Source organism: Amblyraja radiata, chromosome 5, assembly GCF_010909765.2.
Source record: "Amblyraja radiata isolate CabotCenter1 chromosome 5, sAmbRad1.1.pri, whole genome shotgun sequence".
Classification (NCBI taxonomy): domain Eukaryota; kingdom Metazoa; phylum Chordata; class Chondrichthyes; order Rajiformes; family Rajidae; genus Amblyraja; species Amblyraja radiata.
Window position 1 is genome coordinate 61,594,052 of NC_045960.1, and position 18,500 is coordinate 61,612,551.

An 18,500-nucleotide genomic window follows, 5' to 3' on the forward strand; every position below is an offset into this window, starting at 1 on the left:
CCATTTCTTACCATTTCTCACTCCAATGGCAGCCTATAAAGTGCAATGAATATTCCTCCGTTTTTCTCCCGTGGTCGGTTCCTGGAAACGGCCGCTACAGACGGCACTATGTACAGGCCCACCCCCCGCCCGCGGAGATGATCCGCGGCTCCGCGTTCGCGAATCGGCCGCTTTTTAATTGAGACCGCGGCTTCACTATGTTAAATACATAGGCCCCGCGATCGGAGCACTTTTTCCCGGTAAATTATCGCAGGCAGCTCCGAGATTAGATGGTTAAGTCTTATTACTCTACAACAAGCTGGCATTAGTGAAAATGTTTAATTTACCTTGTTATTGATACATATAGTTTAGGCCCTCAACTTCATGAATGAATGAATAAGTGAATGAGTGAATGAATGAGTGAATGATGCATGAAGGAGCTGAGTGAATGAATGAGTGAATGAATGATGAATGAGTGAGTGAGTGAATGAGTGATGTGAATGAATGAAGGAGTGAGTGAGTGATGAGTGAGTGAGTGAGAGTGATGTGAGTGATGTGAATGAGTAATGAATGAAAGAGTGAATAGGATGAAGGAATGAATGAGTGAGGAATGAATGAGTGAATGTACAGCCTCCAATCTCATTTTTCACATTATAAAGGGTTGCAATTAAATTAATTAAAGTCCATACAGAGAATTTTCATAAATTCAGACTTTAGATCTTACCTTCAGTTTGAGTTGATTCACAAAGTTTCCCAACTTTGTGTTGCAGCACCTCAGCAGGGACTTTGCTTTCAAGACTTTCTTCCACTTCTATCCACTTAGCTGCACATTCTTCAGACTTCTTAATGCTTTTCTCACTAAATTCAATTACCCTGCTGCAAGTTTCCACGACATGTATTCCACAGAACTTTCATCGGAATCTCCAGTAAAACAGGCATCAGTGAAGTCCTCTCAGCCATGTTGTGTGCTAGCCTGAAGCAAAGCGTGTGATTGGCCAACTGACAGACAACTCAATGTTAAACGTGCTTTGATTGGATTAAAAATACCCGACATTTTTCCGGTTTTTCTCTAATTTAATAAAAATGTGCAAGTCTTGTTCATGACGAGTTTCAGGGGTGATTTATATAATTTTTTTACACAATATGTGAAAATTTCATGTAGTTTGGTGACTTGGGTCACGAAACATTGGAATAAAGCACCTCGGCCCATAGCCTAAATGTAATGTAGAACATAAGCTTGAAGTTAATAGCTCAAACTTAGAATTATTTTTAAAAGGCCTTTATTTGTGTAAGTCCTGCAGGAAGAATGTAGTTGTAGTTCCCAGCGAATTCTCTGGCCTCTAGCCCATTTTTCCCATTGACCCAATTTTTTTTAGAACACGATTTTCTATAACATGACGTTTCTTAGGAATCCAATCCACTGTCATTTATAGAAGTCTACTTGCACTTTTCAACGTACGACTCGGTCACTGTGACCAGACCCCATGTAGGTATGTTACAAAACCTACCTTCAGCGGCGCTGCAGTTCTGTCACTGGCCGTGAGCGCGACTTTGATGCCTTTGAGGGGGGGGGGGGGGGGGGTAAAATGCGGTTTTCTCCTGCCTGTCCGAGATCTATTTTCTCGGGCTGCTAGCTAATGCTGAAGAATTGTTCCGACTGCCGTTCTAAGAATTTTTTTTTAAACCGCTGGACAATTTCAGCGCTGGAGTAAAATAAAAATCCGCTTCAAATGCCGTCAACGCCGACAACGGGACGGATCTCACGTACGGGACAGCTAAAGGTAAGCTGTTTATTTTACATATAAACGTGCTTCTTAGGATTACCTTAATCCAAATTTTACATTGCGAAAAAGTGATTTAGGCCCCATACGAACCGGCAGTATTTTTCCTGCCGATATGCGGTTTAAATTCACCGCAAACCGCAACGTTCCAAACGATCACGTTCCACAAAATCCCATTCGCAAGATGATTTAAATGCCCATTAATTTACGGGAATTAAACACTAAATTCCTTCCATTTGGCCTATAAATTCATGACAATGAGATTTAAAAATCATGTTATATTGTGAATTATTGTGTGAATGTTATTTGGACACTTAGGCTATTTAAAAATGTTAATCTTTTCTTAAGAAATGGATAGATGTAATTGAATTTTGTAATTAGCTACAATAAGGTAACTAACTAATTATATGCTTTGATTTCAGAACATCCAAATAAGATTGTTTCATATTTGTTTCAGAATGCTTCAATCTATAATAACTGAACATTTATTTCAGTTCTCTTAATTTTTAAGAAAGACAGAGTTTTGACTGTCCTCGATCACAGCTTTTGTGTTAAGTTAATTGAAAAGCAATAGGGAACAAGATGCTAATGTCCGAGTATGAAAATGGCCATAACTTTTTTAATACTGAAGATATGAAAGTGAATTAGGTGTCAAATTAAACTTCTTTTTATGCTTTATCTGATGGGATAAATTGAAGACTTGATTTTTTAAATCTCAAAATGTTGTAACATTGCTACCCCATGGAGCTATTCTCGGTCTGTGTTGTGTTGCCTTAATGTCAGGCAGAGCTGCACTTTAGTGATTCCATCTCATTCAGGTTCAACTTCGGTTGAGGTCAGGGCCGCGTTTCCATCTTCCTCTTTTTAAATTGCTGAGAGTGAAAACCAGAAGTGATTATTATAAATTGTTGCCGACAAAATATCCTCCATTTCACGTCCCTCTGATTTAAAGGGTTTCAATGCAGAACAGGTTGTCAAGTGCACACACGTATGGAGATAAATTGGAACCCAATCAGTAGAATGGAGACTCCGGTTAGTTTTTAAATCATCAAATTGTTAGCAAGTTATTGCAATAAAGAATATAAACTGCATTTTGCAAGTGCCTGCCGAAACCTGCCTAGAAATCCCTCTGGTGTGTAATGCCTGATTCCAACTAGTGCAGGTAGCAACGTGACGGCGCTAGGACCCGGCCAGCTGGCGCTGAATTCGCTGCCGGAGGCAGACAGATAGGAGTCTGCATCGCACACAACGCGGAGAGGGAGCAGAGCAAAAGCTGGCTGCTAAATACCCTCTGCGGTCTCCCAGCAACGGCCCTGACGCAGAAAGCCCTGTCTTTTCCCAGGGTGTCACCGAGAAGGAGCTCTCGTTGCGAATTGCAGGTAGCTAGCTGGGCTGATGGAATTAGCCAACTGCAGCATGTACACTGGGCACCGCTCCGGACCTCAGTAAAGCCAGGTGAGTACAGCTTCTGCCTCGGTACAAACAGAAGGCCAATTGTTCGAAATGAAGCAGGAGGTGGACTTGTTTGCTTTTGTACATGTCTAAACTAAGCCTACGCAGTTTTACAAAATGTAGAGGGGAAGAGAGAGGGAATTGGCGGGGTATCACCCATGAAACTGTCATTTCCTAGCTTCCAACCAGAAATGAATCTGCGTCTCTTCTCATCAACGCCATTTGGGGGGATCGCCAAAATGGATCTCCCACCCCTTTTGTTTAAAAAAAAAAGTGTCTGCTATTGCAATAATAGGATCTGAATATCACCCATCACTCAAATAATTGAAAACAGATCTTAAAATATATTTGCTACCAATAATGCTATCGTTTAAAATATGTGATTATAGATATTTCCATGTTAAGGATAACTCTGGACAGAGAACAAGGATAATTTATGTTAGACGTAAAGGAAAGATAATTATCTTGATCAATTATTTGTAAATAATTGTAATGGGCTATTTCTCGGTATTGAATTATAATACAGTACATTTGGATTAGAACATTCTGTATTTTAAGATTAGAAGGAAATGGATGAGATGTTAAACAAACATTTTGTTTTCTTGCATACTGGAAGAAACAATGAAACATACCAAAAACAAACAAGAAAATCAAAGAACTAAACAGTGGAACGAGATAATTAACAGTGGCAAAGAATAAGGGGCTAATATCTAACAAATCCCATGGAAATTATTATTCAAAAAGTCAGTGAATGCTATTAGTGGTGATCTTCAAAAAAACGAGGTACTTTAATGATTCCTGTAATTGGAAAGCAGCAAAGATTGTCACGGAAATGCTGAGGAAAACATTACGCAACAAGTGTTCATAGTAGTCTCAGAAAATTTTAATATTTGACAAAGTCAACATATTTGACTATAGAAATTCTGCTTGTGTTTCACTATGTCGAGCAGGGTTAACAAGGGGGAACATCCTTTTTTTGCATTAGACATTTCCTACAGTACTTTGTGAAGGTGTGCATGTATTTTACTAATTGACTCATTTAGGTGAGAGGGGCATTTAAAGGGGATGTGTGGGGAAAGTTTGTGGGGGAAGTTTTTAGACAGTGATAGATGCCTGGAAAACACTGCCAGGGGTGGTGGTGCAGGCAGATGCGAACGTAGCATTTAAGAGGCTTTTAGATAGGCACAGGGAATGGAGGGATCTGGATCACTTACAGGCAGAGTGACCTAGCATCAAGTTCAGCACGGTTATTATGAGCCAAAGGGCCTGTTCCTGTGCTATACTGTTCCATGTTCAGTGTAAATAAGGGCTCACAATTGGGATTAATAAGATTGTGGATAAGTTGAAGGACAGAAAAGAAAAAGAATAAAAGGATCATCATCATGTCGGCCTGGCTTTGCCACAGGGATTAGCCCTCAGATATATCTTGTTTACATTAAGCAGAAAAAAGTTTGTGATGAAAGCCTGATGATAAAGTAAGCTTTGTGAAGGTCACAGAATATAGACTGGCTATTGTGTAGCAAGAAGGTAAAGAAGGCGAGGACAACTAAAATTGTTCATTTTGGAAAGAAAGCATTTTATAAATGACGAGAAACTAACAAAAAGTGGTTAGAGGAATCTGAGTGTGTTTGCTTGCGAAATACAGAATGTAGGTAAGCAAGCAGCTGGGAAGGTCTGTGGATTTTATTGCGATGGGGTTCGAATCTTGGTGTAATTGCACAAAGCTTTACTGAGACCACACATGGTTTAACTGCATGCAGTTTTCATCTCTTGTCCATTGAAAGATATGATTGTGTTGTTGGCGACACAGTGTAGATTGATTCCTGAGAGAAAAGGGTGTCCCTGAGGAGAGGGACTGGGTAGTTTGGCTCTTCACTCACTGGGAATGCGAAGAAGAAATGCTCTCTGAAAATTTTGAACAAATAGAATACAGAGAGATTTATAAGCAGGAAATTGTCTTCATGTATATGTTTCCGATGATAAATTATGAAATTGAAATTCCAGTTACTTTTAAATAAAAATGATGTAAAATGTTTCCCAGCCCTGAGGGATCTTCCAAGACTCAAGTTAATGACGGCCATTTCAAAGGCATTAAAATAGTACTATTGAGTCTCTGGGAATATATTTAAAGTAATTAGTTCTGAGGTGTTTAAAATGTTATTCATAAAACTAAAGTACAGAACCCTCGGAAAGCATTTGACTGTAATGGTGTACCTGGCCACATTCTCTAAACCGTGGACTAACTGGATGGTGTTTTCATGGACAACATCAACCTCTCACTACAACAGTCTGAGAACCCCACCTGCTTTAAAAGAACATCTGTAATACTGGTCACTCATGTTCATTGTGATGAAGTGTTTCGAGAGGTTGGTTATGATGCAAATCAACTCCCACCTCAGTAATGACCTGGACCCACTTCAATATGCCAGTAGCCACAACAGATCAATAGTGGATGTGATCTTGCTGACTCTCATTGCCTTGAACCAATTGGACAATAAAAGCACTTACATCAGGCTGTTGTCCAACGACTGCAGAACGACGTTCAACGCCATCATCCCTTCCAAACACATCATCAGATTCTTGCTATCAATGTGGGGCACCTGAAGCAGGCATGATGCAGGAAAAAAATGAAAAAAGAGGAAGAGAGATGGGGGTCTGGGGGGGAATTGCCCACCGGTAGGATTCCAAGGCGCAACATCCTTGGTAGGGGTTAAAGGAGGCAGCGCCCCCTTTATGCAGATTTTTTTTGGTAATTGTACCTTGCAATGACACTGTTTTCTTGCCTGTTTACCCGCAATTTCTCGTAGGGTCTTCCCCACTCACACTCACAGGGAACCCTTCACTGCTCACACTCACAGGAAACCCCTCGCTGCTCACACTCACAGGAAACCCCTCACTGCTCACACTCACAGGAAACCCCTCACTGCTCACACTCACAGGGACCCCCTCACTGCTCACACTCATAGGGAACCCCTCACTGCTCACACTCACAGGGATCCCCTCACTGCTCACACTCACAGGGACCCCCTCACTGCTCACACTCACAGGGATCCCCCCACCTTTGCTCACTCACAGGGAGCTGCTCACACTCACAGGGACATCCCCTCACCTTTACTCACTCACAGAGACTCCCCCCCCCCCTCTGCTCACCAGGGCAGATTTAGATTTTCTTTTAACGAATTTCAAAATCCGTGGAAATCTGAAGGTACGCAGAGAAATCTCATGCCTGCTGAAGGCTGTGTGTTCAGCCTCCTGCTCTGTTTTCTATACCCATAAATGTGCAGCCAAATACAGCTCAAATGCCATCTTTACCCCACTGTTGTTGAACGAATAATGGGTAACGATGAGTTCAGGAAGGAGATTGATAATCTGGCTCAGTGTTGCCAGAACAACAATCTCTCAGTGCTCAACAAGCTTCCAGTGTTAGTAAGGTCAAGGAATTTGGTGTTAACTTCGGATAGAGAAAGCCAAGGAAACTTGCTTTTTAAAAAAAAAAAAAAAAAATCATTTTCAATAAATCACCACAAAAAAAAGGGACATGTGAACAAGAAACACTCAAATAATACACAAAGGAAAAAGACAAAAATATACAGAAACATAAAAGAAATAGAAATTTAAAAATATATAATGCAACCATACCATCAGTCACACACCCCACCCACCCCACCCTGGCTAATTAAGAGTGAAGAGTGCGCCTACACAAAACAAAATTTAACAAACCAGCCCTTATTCTGGCAGAACCTGCAAGTCTGTAACGTATAATTAAAAAAAGGTTGCCATTTGTGAAAAAAATTATCAATACATCCCCTCAATATATATTTAATTTTCTCAAGTTTAAGGGAAAAAACTGCTTCTTTGAGCCACTGTGACACAGAGGGTGGGTTAGGAGATTTCCACTGTAGGAGTAGGCGACGTCTGGCTATTAAAGATGTAAAATTAATAATTTATTTTTGCACAGTTTAATCAACCCGACTCATCCGGGGCCCCAAAGATGGCAATCAATGGACAGGGCTGTAGAGGTATTCCCATTGCGGTAGACATTATATTAAAGTAGCCGGACCAAAAATTATGTAATTGTGGACAAAGAAAAAACGTATGGTTCAGATGACAGTGTGGGCCCGAAACTTGCTTTTTAAGCTCTGCCTGTCCAAATGCTTCAATCTACTGACCACTTACAGTAAAACCTTATGGCTGCATTCAGTCAAAGCTGGATGGAAGTTTGGGATGAATAGGAGCAGTGGTTACTAGAGTGGTCATTGTTCGCTTGGGCAGCTTACAGCCCAGCAGAATGACTTTTGATTTATCTAATTTCGAGTAACCATCTCTCTCTATCCCTCCCCCACCCTAGTTATCCTGCTAGTTTCACTGTTCGTATCCCTTCGTTATCAACTCTTCCACAGCCAACAGTGAACTATTGTGGACTCCACCTTTCCTTGGTCAACAGTGTTGGCTCTAATTTGTTTTGACCTTTCTCTCAGTCTGAACAAGTGTCTCCACGCCAAACATCATCTATTCCTTTTTTCCAGTGATGCTGCCTGATCCGCTAAGTTACTACAGCATCTTGTGTCTATTTTCGGTGTAAACCAGCATCTGCAGTTCCTTCCTACACTCCTGACAATCAGTTCAAAGCTCTGCATTCCTGATCAGGAGAGAGAAATTCAAATCTCTCAGCTGTGGTGTTTTAATTCAGTTTGAATTTTATAAACTGAATTGAAACGCCACAGCTGAGAGATTTTATTAATTGTCTAAATGCTGGTGTCAATAATGATGGCCATCATATCATAAATGACAACAGATGGCACAATGGGCTACATGTTCGGCTGGCAACCGGAAGGTAGCTGGTTCGAATCCCGCTTGGAGTGCATACTGTCGTTGTGTCCTTGGGCAAGACACTTCACCCACCTTTGCCTGTGTGTGTGAATGTAATTATGTGAAGCACTTTGGGGTCAATGCAAGTTGACTAAAAATGTGCTATATAAATAAAGAAATTTAATTTAATTTAATTAAAATCCCATCTGTGTTCCTGATGATAAGCAATACAAAGCAACAGTAATGTGGCTGTCCTTGCAAAGCCATTCAGTTCAAGGGCAAAAATGCTGACATTGCCTGAAATCCTGTGAATACATAATTTAAAAGTTACAAGCAGCTGCTGTGAGTTATTGCACAGACATGGAAGATATCTGAACTATTGGATGTTACTGATAACCATACTACTTCTTCCATTTAATGGAGCATTACACGCGTTTCCCATTAGATACCCCTATCCCAGCTACTCAATATTTCATCTCCAGTTGACTTGCCATTTTTTTATAAATGTCAACAAGTCCCTTATTTTGCAACTATGCCCACCAGTAAAAACATCTCAACATCTAAACTGTCAAGCCCCCTCAGGATCTTATATGCTTAAATAAGATCATCCCTCATTCCTCTAAACTCCACCGTTAATAGGACAACCTTCTCAGGAATCTCCTTTAGTCTGGCCAATCTCCTTTGGACTGCCTCAAAGACGTCAAAATCCGTTTTTAGGCCAGGGAACCAAAACTCTGCACTGAATTCCAGGTGTGGCTTCATCAATGCCCTGTACACAAAATCTTCCTTCACTAAAACTCCAACCCCTTTGCAACACAAGCACAAAAAGGGCTTTATTAAAGTTTGTTGGTTCTACAAAATTAGGGAGCATGAAGAAAGGAATTAAACCTGAGGACATAACTGAGCAAACGGGTGGTGGGTGTCATCCAATACACTGAAGTGTGAAATAGTTCATTTAGGAAACAGAATAGTGAAAATTATACTCTAAAAGGTAATAAGGGTATAATTAGAGTATATACAAGAGTATAACATTATTAAAAGGTAATTGAGGTCAGGATAAATAAATCTAGGATACATATTTACAGATGGTAAAGGTCTCTGTTAAGGGCCACAGATTAAACTTTAAAATGCCACAAAACATGAACTATCATTATGTGTGCTCCATAACTTAATTCTTTAATCTGCATTCAGTATCCTCCCTCCGGGTGGAACCCAAATTTATAAACTCAGAAAAATCTCTGGTTTGAGCTGAATTTCCAGTAAACGGCCATCTGAAAACTGAACTGATGATAACAACATGAATATAGGAAGCAGAGTGGCTTTCTTTGACGATTGACAGATTGACAGCTGAACCTCCTGCAACTCCCATTTTAAATAACGGATACTATTACTATGCAGAATGTGGGTTTGTGTTGCAATGCTTCCCATGGTCATCTGTTGGAAAGATAAATAAATCTGAATGATTGTTGTGTTGTCCAAAGAGCTTGAGCACAGCAGCCCCAATTCATCAGTTCTTCCTCCATACTGTAGCAAGATTCTGGGAGCTATTATCAGTGAAGAGTTAAAATTGAAGCAGCATAATCAGGCAGCAGTAGAACAGGTTTGAAAGATAATCAGATTGCCCTAGAAAATATCAGATCCTATTTTAGGGAGAGGCACAGTACCCACCCCTCACCGTCCACTGAAAACTGATGCTGATAGATACCCAAGCCCATTGTTTACTGCCAGTCATTTACAGATCAAACTACACTCTCACATTTGCTGAAGCTATACTCAAGAGATTCAACAGCATGTCTTTGCTTGAGGTAAATCTTTTTTTCTAAACTTGCCGTTAAAACCCTTGTATTTTTCTCCCTTGCCTTAATTACCAGGGTGAGTGCATTGCTCCCAAAATTGATGTGGATATTAATCACAAATCACTGTGCAGCAGCACCCAACATCTAGAAGGTTAATATTAATGGTCATCTGTGGTTGCTGGGCTGTAACTCTGCTTTACCAGTCCTTGAGGCTTTTCCTCCCATCAAATTAAAAAAAAAAGGCAAAACCTTCCAGCAGATGTGAAATAAGGTTTTTTAGCAATCTTGTATTGAGGTTAGACTAGTCAGTTAACAAAGCACCCTGATAAATGTAATTACTGTTATTAATTTATTCTTCCCTTCTAACATTAATTTAAAAACATGTTTACCTCTGTATGTAGTCAGCGTTTACAATATTCCTCCTTTTGTCACTGGAAATCTCTTTGGTAACCAACTCAATTGACCAGCAAGGTCCGTGGGCACTCCAGATAGGCACTAATGTGAGTTTCAAAGATCTTTTGCCAAAATCATTATTCCTAATGGATGAGTGCTCAAGTAAATTCCCAGTATCCATGAATGCCTCCAGTGATTTTATTCTGATCTAATGCATTGAAGCTTCTGAACAGGAGTACTCGGTCAAACCCAAGACATTTGTCACTAACCAGTTTAGAGCCCAAATTCGCTATTGTAATTGTATAAATAACCATAGGTGGTAAACAAGTGTACTGAGTCAAAGAACAGAATATTCACCAATGCTAATTACTGTTGGGAATGCTACAATGATGAATGAATTCAGTCTATTGTGTCGTTTGTCATTTTGTTGGACAGGCAACCAGCCATTGAGTGTTTGAGCACAGAGTCTGCATCCGAAAGGAAGCAGACAGAAATGGGAGGCATCCATTGTAGCTACACACATTGTAGTACACAGGGCTCGAAATTAGCGGTTGCCCGGGTGCCAATGGCATTCTACAGTCCCGTCGGGCAACCTAAAAGCCATGCCATTTTGCCCGGCTTGGCAAGCACCCGGGACACCTATCATTTAATTCTGAGCGGGCCACCTCTATATCTCTCTCTCTCTGTCACTCTCCGTCTCCGCCCGCCATCCGTGTCCGGCTCTCGGCTCGGCACGGCAGGCCGCTTTACACATGCGCACTGCCACGGCCTGCACATCCTCACCCTGCACATGCGCACAACCATGGCCAGCACATCATCTGCCGTGGTTGTGCGCATGTGCCGCCCTGCACATGCGCACTGTCACGGCAACTGGTTGGCGTCGGCCACTTTCTCCCTCCCTTTGCATTGTGGGAGATCTGGCCGCCATTGCTCTCCGATTGCCGCCTCACCGCGACCGCTGAAAAACAGCGCAGAATCACTGCCTGGAGCTGGAGTAACTCCCTGGAGTAACTCCCTGGAGTAACTCCCTGGAGTAACTCTTGCTTCTTGGTTTCCTGGCCCTCCCAAAATATTCCAAGTGGAATTTAAACTGGTGGACCCACCACCACCAAACTCCAAACTCTGAAAAAATAACAGCCTATTGCATTTTATCTGTTTATTCATTGTGTATATATATTGTCTATGGTATATAGACACACTGAACTTTTATCTCCTGTTCTGTATTATGTTTACATATTCTGTTGTTCTGCAGCAAGCAAGAATTTCATTGCCCATCTGGGACACATGACAATAAAATTCTCTTGACTCTTGACTTGGACTTAATCAAAAAAGAGTTCTTGGGGGAAAAAAGAGCCACCTTAAATTTAGTTGCATCTGTTTGGGTGCCTATGGTAGGGTGAAAATCTATTCCATGCTTTAATTGTGCAGGGGAATCCATGGAGCAGCCAGCATCTCTGGATAGAAGAAATTGGGTAACGTTTCGGGTAGAGACCCTTCTTTAGATTTCCTCTGGTTTTAGTGTTTTTAGTTTAATTTAAAGATACAGCGTGGAAACAGGCCCTTCGGCCCACCGTGTCCACGCCGACCACCGATCACCCGTACACTAGTTCTATCCCACACATTAGCGACGTAAGTCAAGAGTCAAGAGTGTCATTCTCTCACGTCCCAGTTAGAACAATGAAATCCTTACTTGCAGCAGCTCAACAGAATATGTAAACATAGTACTCTGTAATCAATGTTATAAACGAGAAAACAAAACTCCATACAGACAGCACCCAGGGGGGAAGGGGTGGGGGCGGGAAGAAAAAAGGAAGAGGCAGAGACAGTGGGCTGAGTGAGACCTGGGAAGCAGAGGAGAAAGCAGGGACTACCTGGAATTGGAAGTCAATGTTCATATAGCTGGGCTGTAAACTACCCAAGCAAAATATGAGGTGCTGCTCCTCCAATTTACTGTGGGCCTCACTCTAGCCCAGGACAGAAAGGTTGGATTCGGAATGGGAGGGGGAGTTGAAGTGCTGAGCCACCGGGAGATCAGGTTGGTTATTGCGAACAGAGCGGAGGTGTTGGGCGAAGCGATCGCCAAGCCTACGCTTGGTCTCACCGATGTACAGCAGCCGACACCTAGAGCAGCGGATGCAATAGATGAGGTTGGAGGAGGTGCAGGTGAACCTCTGCCGCACCTGGAAAGACGGCTTGGGTCCTTGAATGGAGTCAAGGGGGGAGGTGAAGCGACAAGTGTAGCATTTCCAGCAGTTGCAAGGGAAAGTGCCAGGAGAGGGGGTGGTTTGGGTGGGAAGGGACTAATTGACCCGGGGGTTATGGAGGGAGCGATCTCTGCAGAAAGCCGACAGGGGAGGAGATGGGAAGATGTGGTCAGTGGTGGGATCCCGTTGGTAGACAAAGCTGGAGAAAATCAGCGGGTGAGGCTGCATCTATGGAGCGAAGGAATAGACGACGTTTCGGGTCGAGACCCTTCTTCAGACTGATGTCGGGAGGGGTGGGGGGGCGGGAAAAAGAAAGGAAGAGGCGGAGACAGTAGGCTGTGGGAGAGCTGGGAGGGGAAGGAGGGAGAAAACAAGGACTACCTGAAATTGGAGAAGCCAATGTTCATACCGCTGGGGTGTAAACTACCCAAGCAAAATATGAGGTGCTGTTCCTCCAATTTGCGGTGGGCCTCACTCTGGCCATGGAGGAGGCCCAGGACAGAAAGGTTGGATTCGTAATGGGAGGGGGAGTTGGTGCTGAGCCACTGGGCGATCAGGTTGGTTATTGCGAACTGAGTGTAGGTGTTGTGCGAAGCGATCGCCAAGCCTGCACTTGATCTCACCGAGGTTGATCATATGCTGAATAATCCAACCAGATTTTTGTTTGGAAGTGGAAAGAGATAATAGAAATTGCATTCATTGCAATGTGTAAAGAGTTGAGATACTATATTATAATTTTGCTGCATGTCATTGTGGTATATCATGTCTTGATTGGTGAATATGTTTGTTTGCGACTTTATTTGAAGCAGAAATAATATGTGAATGCTTCATTGACCATAATTCCGACTGGTAACTACGCACTTCGTCCGAGCACATTATTGCACGTGTCATGCAAGCCGTCTTAAATGACCACCTAAACTTTCATTTGGCAACCTAAAAAGCTGCCGAGGTTGCCCGGCTGGCAACAGGGAAAAAAAGTTAGGTGAGAGCCCTGTTTAGTGTGTTTTCAATACTGGTGATTAGCAGGTTATCAAATTTTTATAATTGAAAGAAATCTTTAAATGCAAGGACGTAGAGATATTTTATGGTGCCTTTACATTTTTGCAGATTTCTTTATATTCATTATATTTAAAAAAAAATCAAAATTAGTACTGCAATCTTCATTATTAATGCTGCATTTAATTGTTCATTATATTGTGAGTAAAATTAGTTGTGCTGAGTGATGCTCTACCTAGAGCTTTTCAGCGTACTACTTCCAGATCCAGTTATAGAGCTGTACAACACAGTAACAGGCCTTTCAGGCCACCTGATCAACATAATGTGCTGGAGTAACGCAGCATTTCTGGAGAAAAGGGCTAGGTGATGTTTTGGCTCGGGACCCTTCTTCAGGTCTTCAAGCCACTTTGTCTGCCATACTGACCAAGTAGGCATATTGGGCTAGTTCCATTTGCCTGCATTAAGCCCACAGCCCTCTAAACCCTTCCTAAGCATATACCTGTCCAAATTTCTGTTGTCATCATTGTACCCGCTTCAATAGATTCCAGTGACAACTCATTCCAAATGCGTTATCCTCTGAGTGAGAACGTTGCCCGAGGAGCCTCTTGAATCTCTATCCTCTCAGCTTAAGCCTGTGCCCTCTAGTTTGAGAATCCTCTACTCCGGGGGGTGGGGCGGGGAAATTCAGCGTTCACAGTTCAGAAGGAGAATTCCTTTTCACTCCAATGAAGTCCCATTAATGGAGTAATTTTAGCATTGGAACGTTTGAAACCTTTCAAATGGAGTTAGTTTTAATGAAAGGATGTGTTCTCTATTACAGATAACAGCTACGGTGTAAATAAAGCACAATGGCCACTTGGTCTGTGCCAAAACTTGAAGTCAATCTTTTTGAAGATGGAGCGGGCAGTCCAGAGAGTCAGAGTGCTGATCATCTAGGGAGTCTAAAGGCACTCACCCAGAAACTGAGACTTGAAACCAGAAGGCCCTCCTACCTGGAGTGGAAAGCCACACTGGAAGGGAAAGACTGGAAAAGTACAAAACCGTCAGATGACCAAGAGTCTGTGGTTGTAAAGAAACCCAGTGAGGATCCCAGCAACCTCAAAAGAACACAAAAGCACCCAAGTGAGAGTCCTGCCAAGGATAGCAACTTGACCTCAGTGAAATTTAATGGCTTTGAAAATATTGACCAGGCATTGACCTGGCTCAGAAAAGAATTGGTAAGTCTAAACGCATTCTTTCATTATTAAAAAGATTTATGGGCCTGTCCCACTTACGGGACTTTTTCGGCGACTGCCGGCACCCATCATAGGTCGCCATAGCAGGTCGCCAAAAATGTTCAACCTGTTGAAAATCCAGCGTCGACCAGAAGGACGCTTCGACTCTTTGGGTGACTGAGGAGACTACTCACGACACCCCGGCGACCTGTCGCTGGGTGAAGCCTGTATGGTCGTGAGTAGTCGCCCAAAGAGTCATACCTTGTTCGGGTCGCCGCTGGATTTTCAACATGTTGAACATTTTCGGCGACCTGCAATGACCTGCAGTCGCCGGAAAAGTTGCGTAAGTGGGACTGGCCCAATATTCTCCTTTTCTGTTCTTCTAAATGTTCTTCATTAGTTAAAAATGGTTAATACTTATTCAATTCGCTATACTTTTTAAATAGGAACATTTAAATCTTGGCAGTATTATATTTTACCAAAATTATCTGTTTGCTGTTAGATCAGTTGTAAAACAGTCCCGTGTGTCTTGAGCAAATGCTCATGCATTAATCCAGCTAAGGATTCAATCCCTTCTTTAGATTGAAGTTCATTGTGCCCAACAGATAACATCAAAGGTGCCATTCCCACAGCATCAAAATGGCTGATCTTCTGTTAGAGCACCACTGCATACAACCCTCGCTCACCGCTGGATCAGGAGCTGAGAACAACTGCAGGAATAAGTACATTTCCAACAGCAACTACTTGATCCAGGCAATGACTAGTAGTTTAAAACACATATTTTATCAAAGATAGACACAAAATGCTGGTGTAACTCAGCAGGACAAGCAGCATCTCTGGATAGAAGAATGAGTGACGTTTCAGGTCAACACCCTTCTTCAGTCCTGCCTGTCCCGCTGAGTTAATCCAGCATTTTGTGTCTGTCTGGTTTAAACCAGCATCTGCAGTTCCTTCCTATACAGACAACATTCCAGGTCAGGACCCTTTTAGGGACTGCTCCTGAAGCACTGAGTTCCTCCAGCAGTTTGGTTTTCACTCAAAATGTCAGCATCTGCAGTCTCTTGTTTCCAAGCCAGTAAATGTGCCTGTTTACTGACAGGCACATATTGATATGTTTTTGCTCCTTGTTACTATACTAATCCACAGATTTTTTTCATTGAACAATTACACAGACAGAAATGCGTCTGCAAGACCAGCATCTGGCAAGACAACTGATGCGGCTTCGCAACGACATCAACAAGCTGAAGATCGAGCAGACCTGCCACTTGCACCAGCGGATGCTTAATGATGCGACCTACGAGCTCGAGGAGCGCGATGAACTGTCCGACTTGCTCTGCGACTTCCCAGTGACCAATGCCTTCTCTCTGTCAGCACCTCTCAAACTCATCGGCGTGACTAAAATGAACATCAATACTAGACGGTTTTCTCTGTGTTAAAAGCACCAGGTTTTTATAACAGTTTCTATTTAGAAATGACCAGCGTTTTAGAACCGGGGCAGAGCAAGGCTGAATGGTTTCTTCAATCCCTTTACTCTTATTCCCGCTTTCCTCACCTTTCCTCTTCTGAAGTCAGCAATTCTTGGTGTGGTATTTCTCTGCAGGTAACAGGGATGACCTTGGCAGGGTGGGTATCAGCAGGCAACATGGTTCAATCCTCTCCTTATGATCGAAGTGCAGATCAGAAACAGGAGGCTTGGAAAGATTATTCACTCTCTTTATCCATGGAATGATGCAGTAATCATGTCATCTCAGCTGAGATCCCTTGATGAAACAATATTCTTGGTCTTCAGAACTGAAGAAACTTCAGTGTGTATGTAATGTCAGAAGTCAGAAAAAAGGAGTCTTCTATCACTTTGCAATAAGAACATAGAAAATAGAACAGTAGAGCACAGGGCCAACCTCTTTGGCCCACAGTGTCTGTGCTAATCTCATCTGCCTGCACATGTTCCATATCCCTTCATATCCTGCATATCCATGTGCCTATCTAAAAGCCTCTTAAATGCTACCATCATACCCACCACCATCCAGCAGTGCATTTCAAGCTCTGTCTAAACAAAAAAAATATTTTGCTCTGCACATCTCCTTTAACCTTGGCCCTCTCACCGTAAAGACCGGCCTCTAGTCTTTGACATTTCTACCCTGTGAAAAAAGGTTCAGACAGGCTACCCTATCTATGCCTCTCAATATTATATACTTCAATCATGTCTCCAGAATTGTGTATTTGTGGAATCCATCCAGCAACAAGGAAGCCAATAATGGTTCACAAATCCAGTAAAGCAAACTAGTGTAACAGAAAGCAAGCCAAAGAAATGCCTGGATGGAAAGGTGGGAAAAATGAGAAACGTTTCACAGAGGTACGCTCATATAAGCCAGGGAGAAACTAATTTTAAGAATGGGATTCTTCAACGGCCAAAATGAGAAAATAATTTTGTAAAACAATTAGAATGTTTTCATATTAATCCTGAAAGAACAGGTTATCCTTTTTCTGACATTATTATTGCTGACTGTTCTGGCCCTCTGCATTTCCTCTACCAAGGATATAGCAGTTGTTATTGGAAAATTTAGTGAAGCATGTTCAGTCCCATTTTAGGTCCTCCCTGCCACCCCTGAATTTATTCTTGCTTCTAATAGCAGTCATTTAGGCCAGAATGAGTTCCAATGTTGCCAGCAGCCATTCAATACCTTACAGAAGGCTATATAGCATCCATGAGCCTTAGCAGACAATTAGGCAATCTACGCCCCATTCTCTCACCTAATGACAATCAGAACCTTTAACCGAGGGATTATAAGTTTATTGAAGAATAATGAGAAATATTAACAGAACTGTCCTGGTTTTCATCATTTGGTACCACACCACTGAACCACAGTAGAAACCAAACTGAACAGATGCTGATTAATGCTCATCTTCTGCTTTAAATTTAGTTTTGTGCCTTTGCATTCTTTAATGTCATGATGAATGTGGACAGAAGCACAGGCAGTGTTTATCCAAGTTGGAATAAGCTGACCATAGCCTTATCTGTCACTGCCAAAGAGGATAAAGTACAAGTGAATAAAGCCAGCTGGATATCTCCCACTCCATTGGAAGAGATGCCTTGTGTATATAACTATTCCTGGAGCTAGACTTGTGTGGGAGGGTCTTATTCTGAACTACAGATATGTTTAAAAAAATTACTCCAAAGGAACTCAAGTTAGTGCCGGTACTGCAGAATTAACACATAATTGAGTGAAATTATATAGTTTTGACAGAAATGTCAAGAAATGCCCAGGATGTTACCAATAGCAAATGGCATCCGACTGACCTTGCCTTTATATCAAAATATAAACAGGCTGCTGGGTAAGAGCACACTTGAATACCACATTTGTTTTCAGCAGCAGCATTACAAGAGCCTTGTATTTGTTAGTTTGAAAAATAGATGCAATGTTTTGCATCTGCTTTAGTTTTACTGATGGCAGCCAGAACCATTGACTCCACATCAGAAATATTGTTGCACTCTGATGTGATTCTCAGTGAAGAATCTGAATGTTATAACTAAGGCAGAATATCTTCATATCCATAATTTCTGAATGGGAGCAGGATGCTGCTTTTGTCAGTAGCTTTGCTTTGTTCTGGCAACTTTAAAATGAATAAAAATGTAATGGGGAAAACAGAAGAGTTGGCTTTATTGACTATACCACTGACGATGTGTTTTCCGTAACTGCAGGGGAGAAATATGGTGATATCAGTGTTCAGCTGGCCGCTGTTGGAATCACCACTAGGTCTAGGCTTGAATCTGCATTTGCTCTTGGGGCATGTGTTTCTGCTGGAAATAACAGGAATATCCACAGGTAGCCCACCACACACCTCCAACACATTGAGTAGTCTGAAGAAGGGTCTCGA

The 18,500-nt window shown here is 42.1% G+C and overlaps 1 protein-coding gene across 1 annotated transcript; it reads left to right on the plus strand.

Moving 5' to 3' along the window:
* The first annotated feature begins 2,970 nt into the window (after window positions 1-2,970).
* fam167a (family with sequence similarity 167 member A) lies at window positions 2,971-18,275 on the plus strand. The gene is made up of 3 exons (XM_033021362.1): window positions 2,971-3,215; window positions 14,231-14,627; window positions 15,797-18,275. The coding sequence occupies exons 2-3, from the start codon at window positions 14,259-14,261 to the stop codon at window positions 16,058-16,060; spliced, it is 633 nt and encodes a 210-aa protein (XP_032877253.1). The 5' UTR covers window positions 2,971-3,215; window positions 14,231-14,258; the 3' UTR covers window positions 16,061-18,275.
* The last annotated feature ends 225 nt before the right edge of the window (window positions 18,276-18,500 follow it).

Bases quoted from the DNA above. Each gene is read 5' to 3' on its own strand.
- fam167a (XM_033021362.1), top strand. From the start codon at position 14,259: ATGGCCACTTGGTCTGTGCCAAAACTTGAAGTCAATCTTTTTGAAGAT. The intron at 14,628-15,796 runs GTAAGTCTAAAC...ACAATTACACAG, and splicing joins CCTGGCTCAGAAAAGAATTG to ACAGAAATGCGTCTGCAAGA.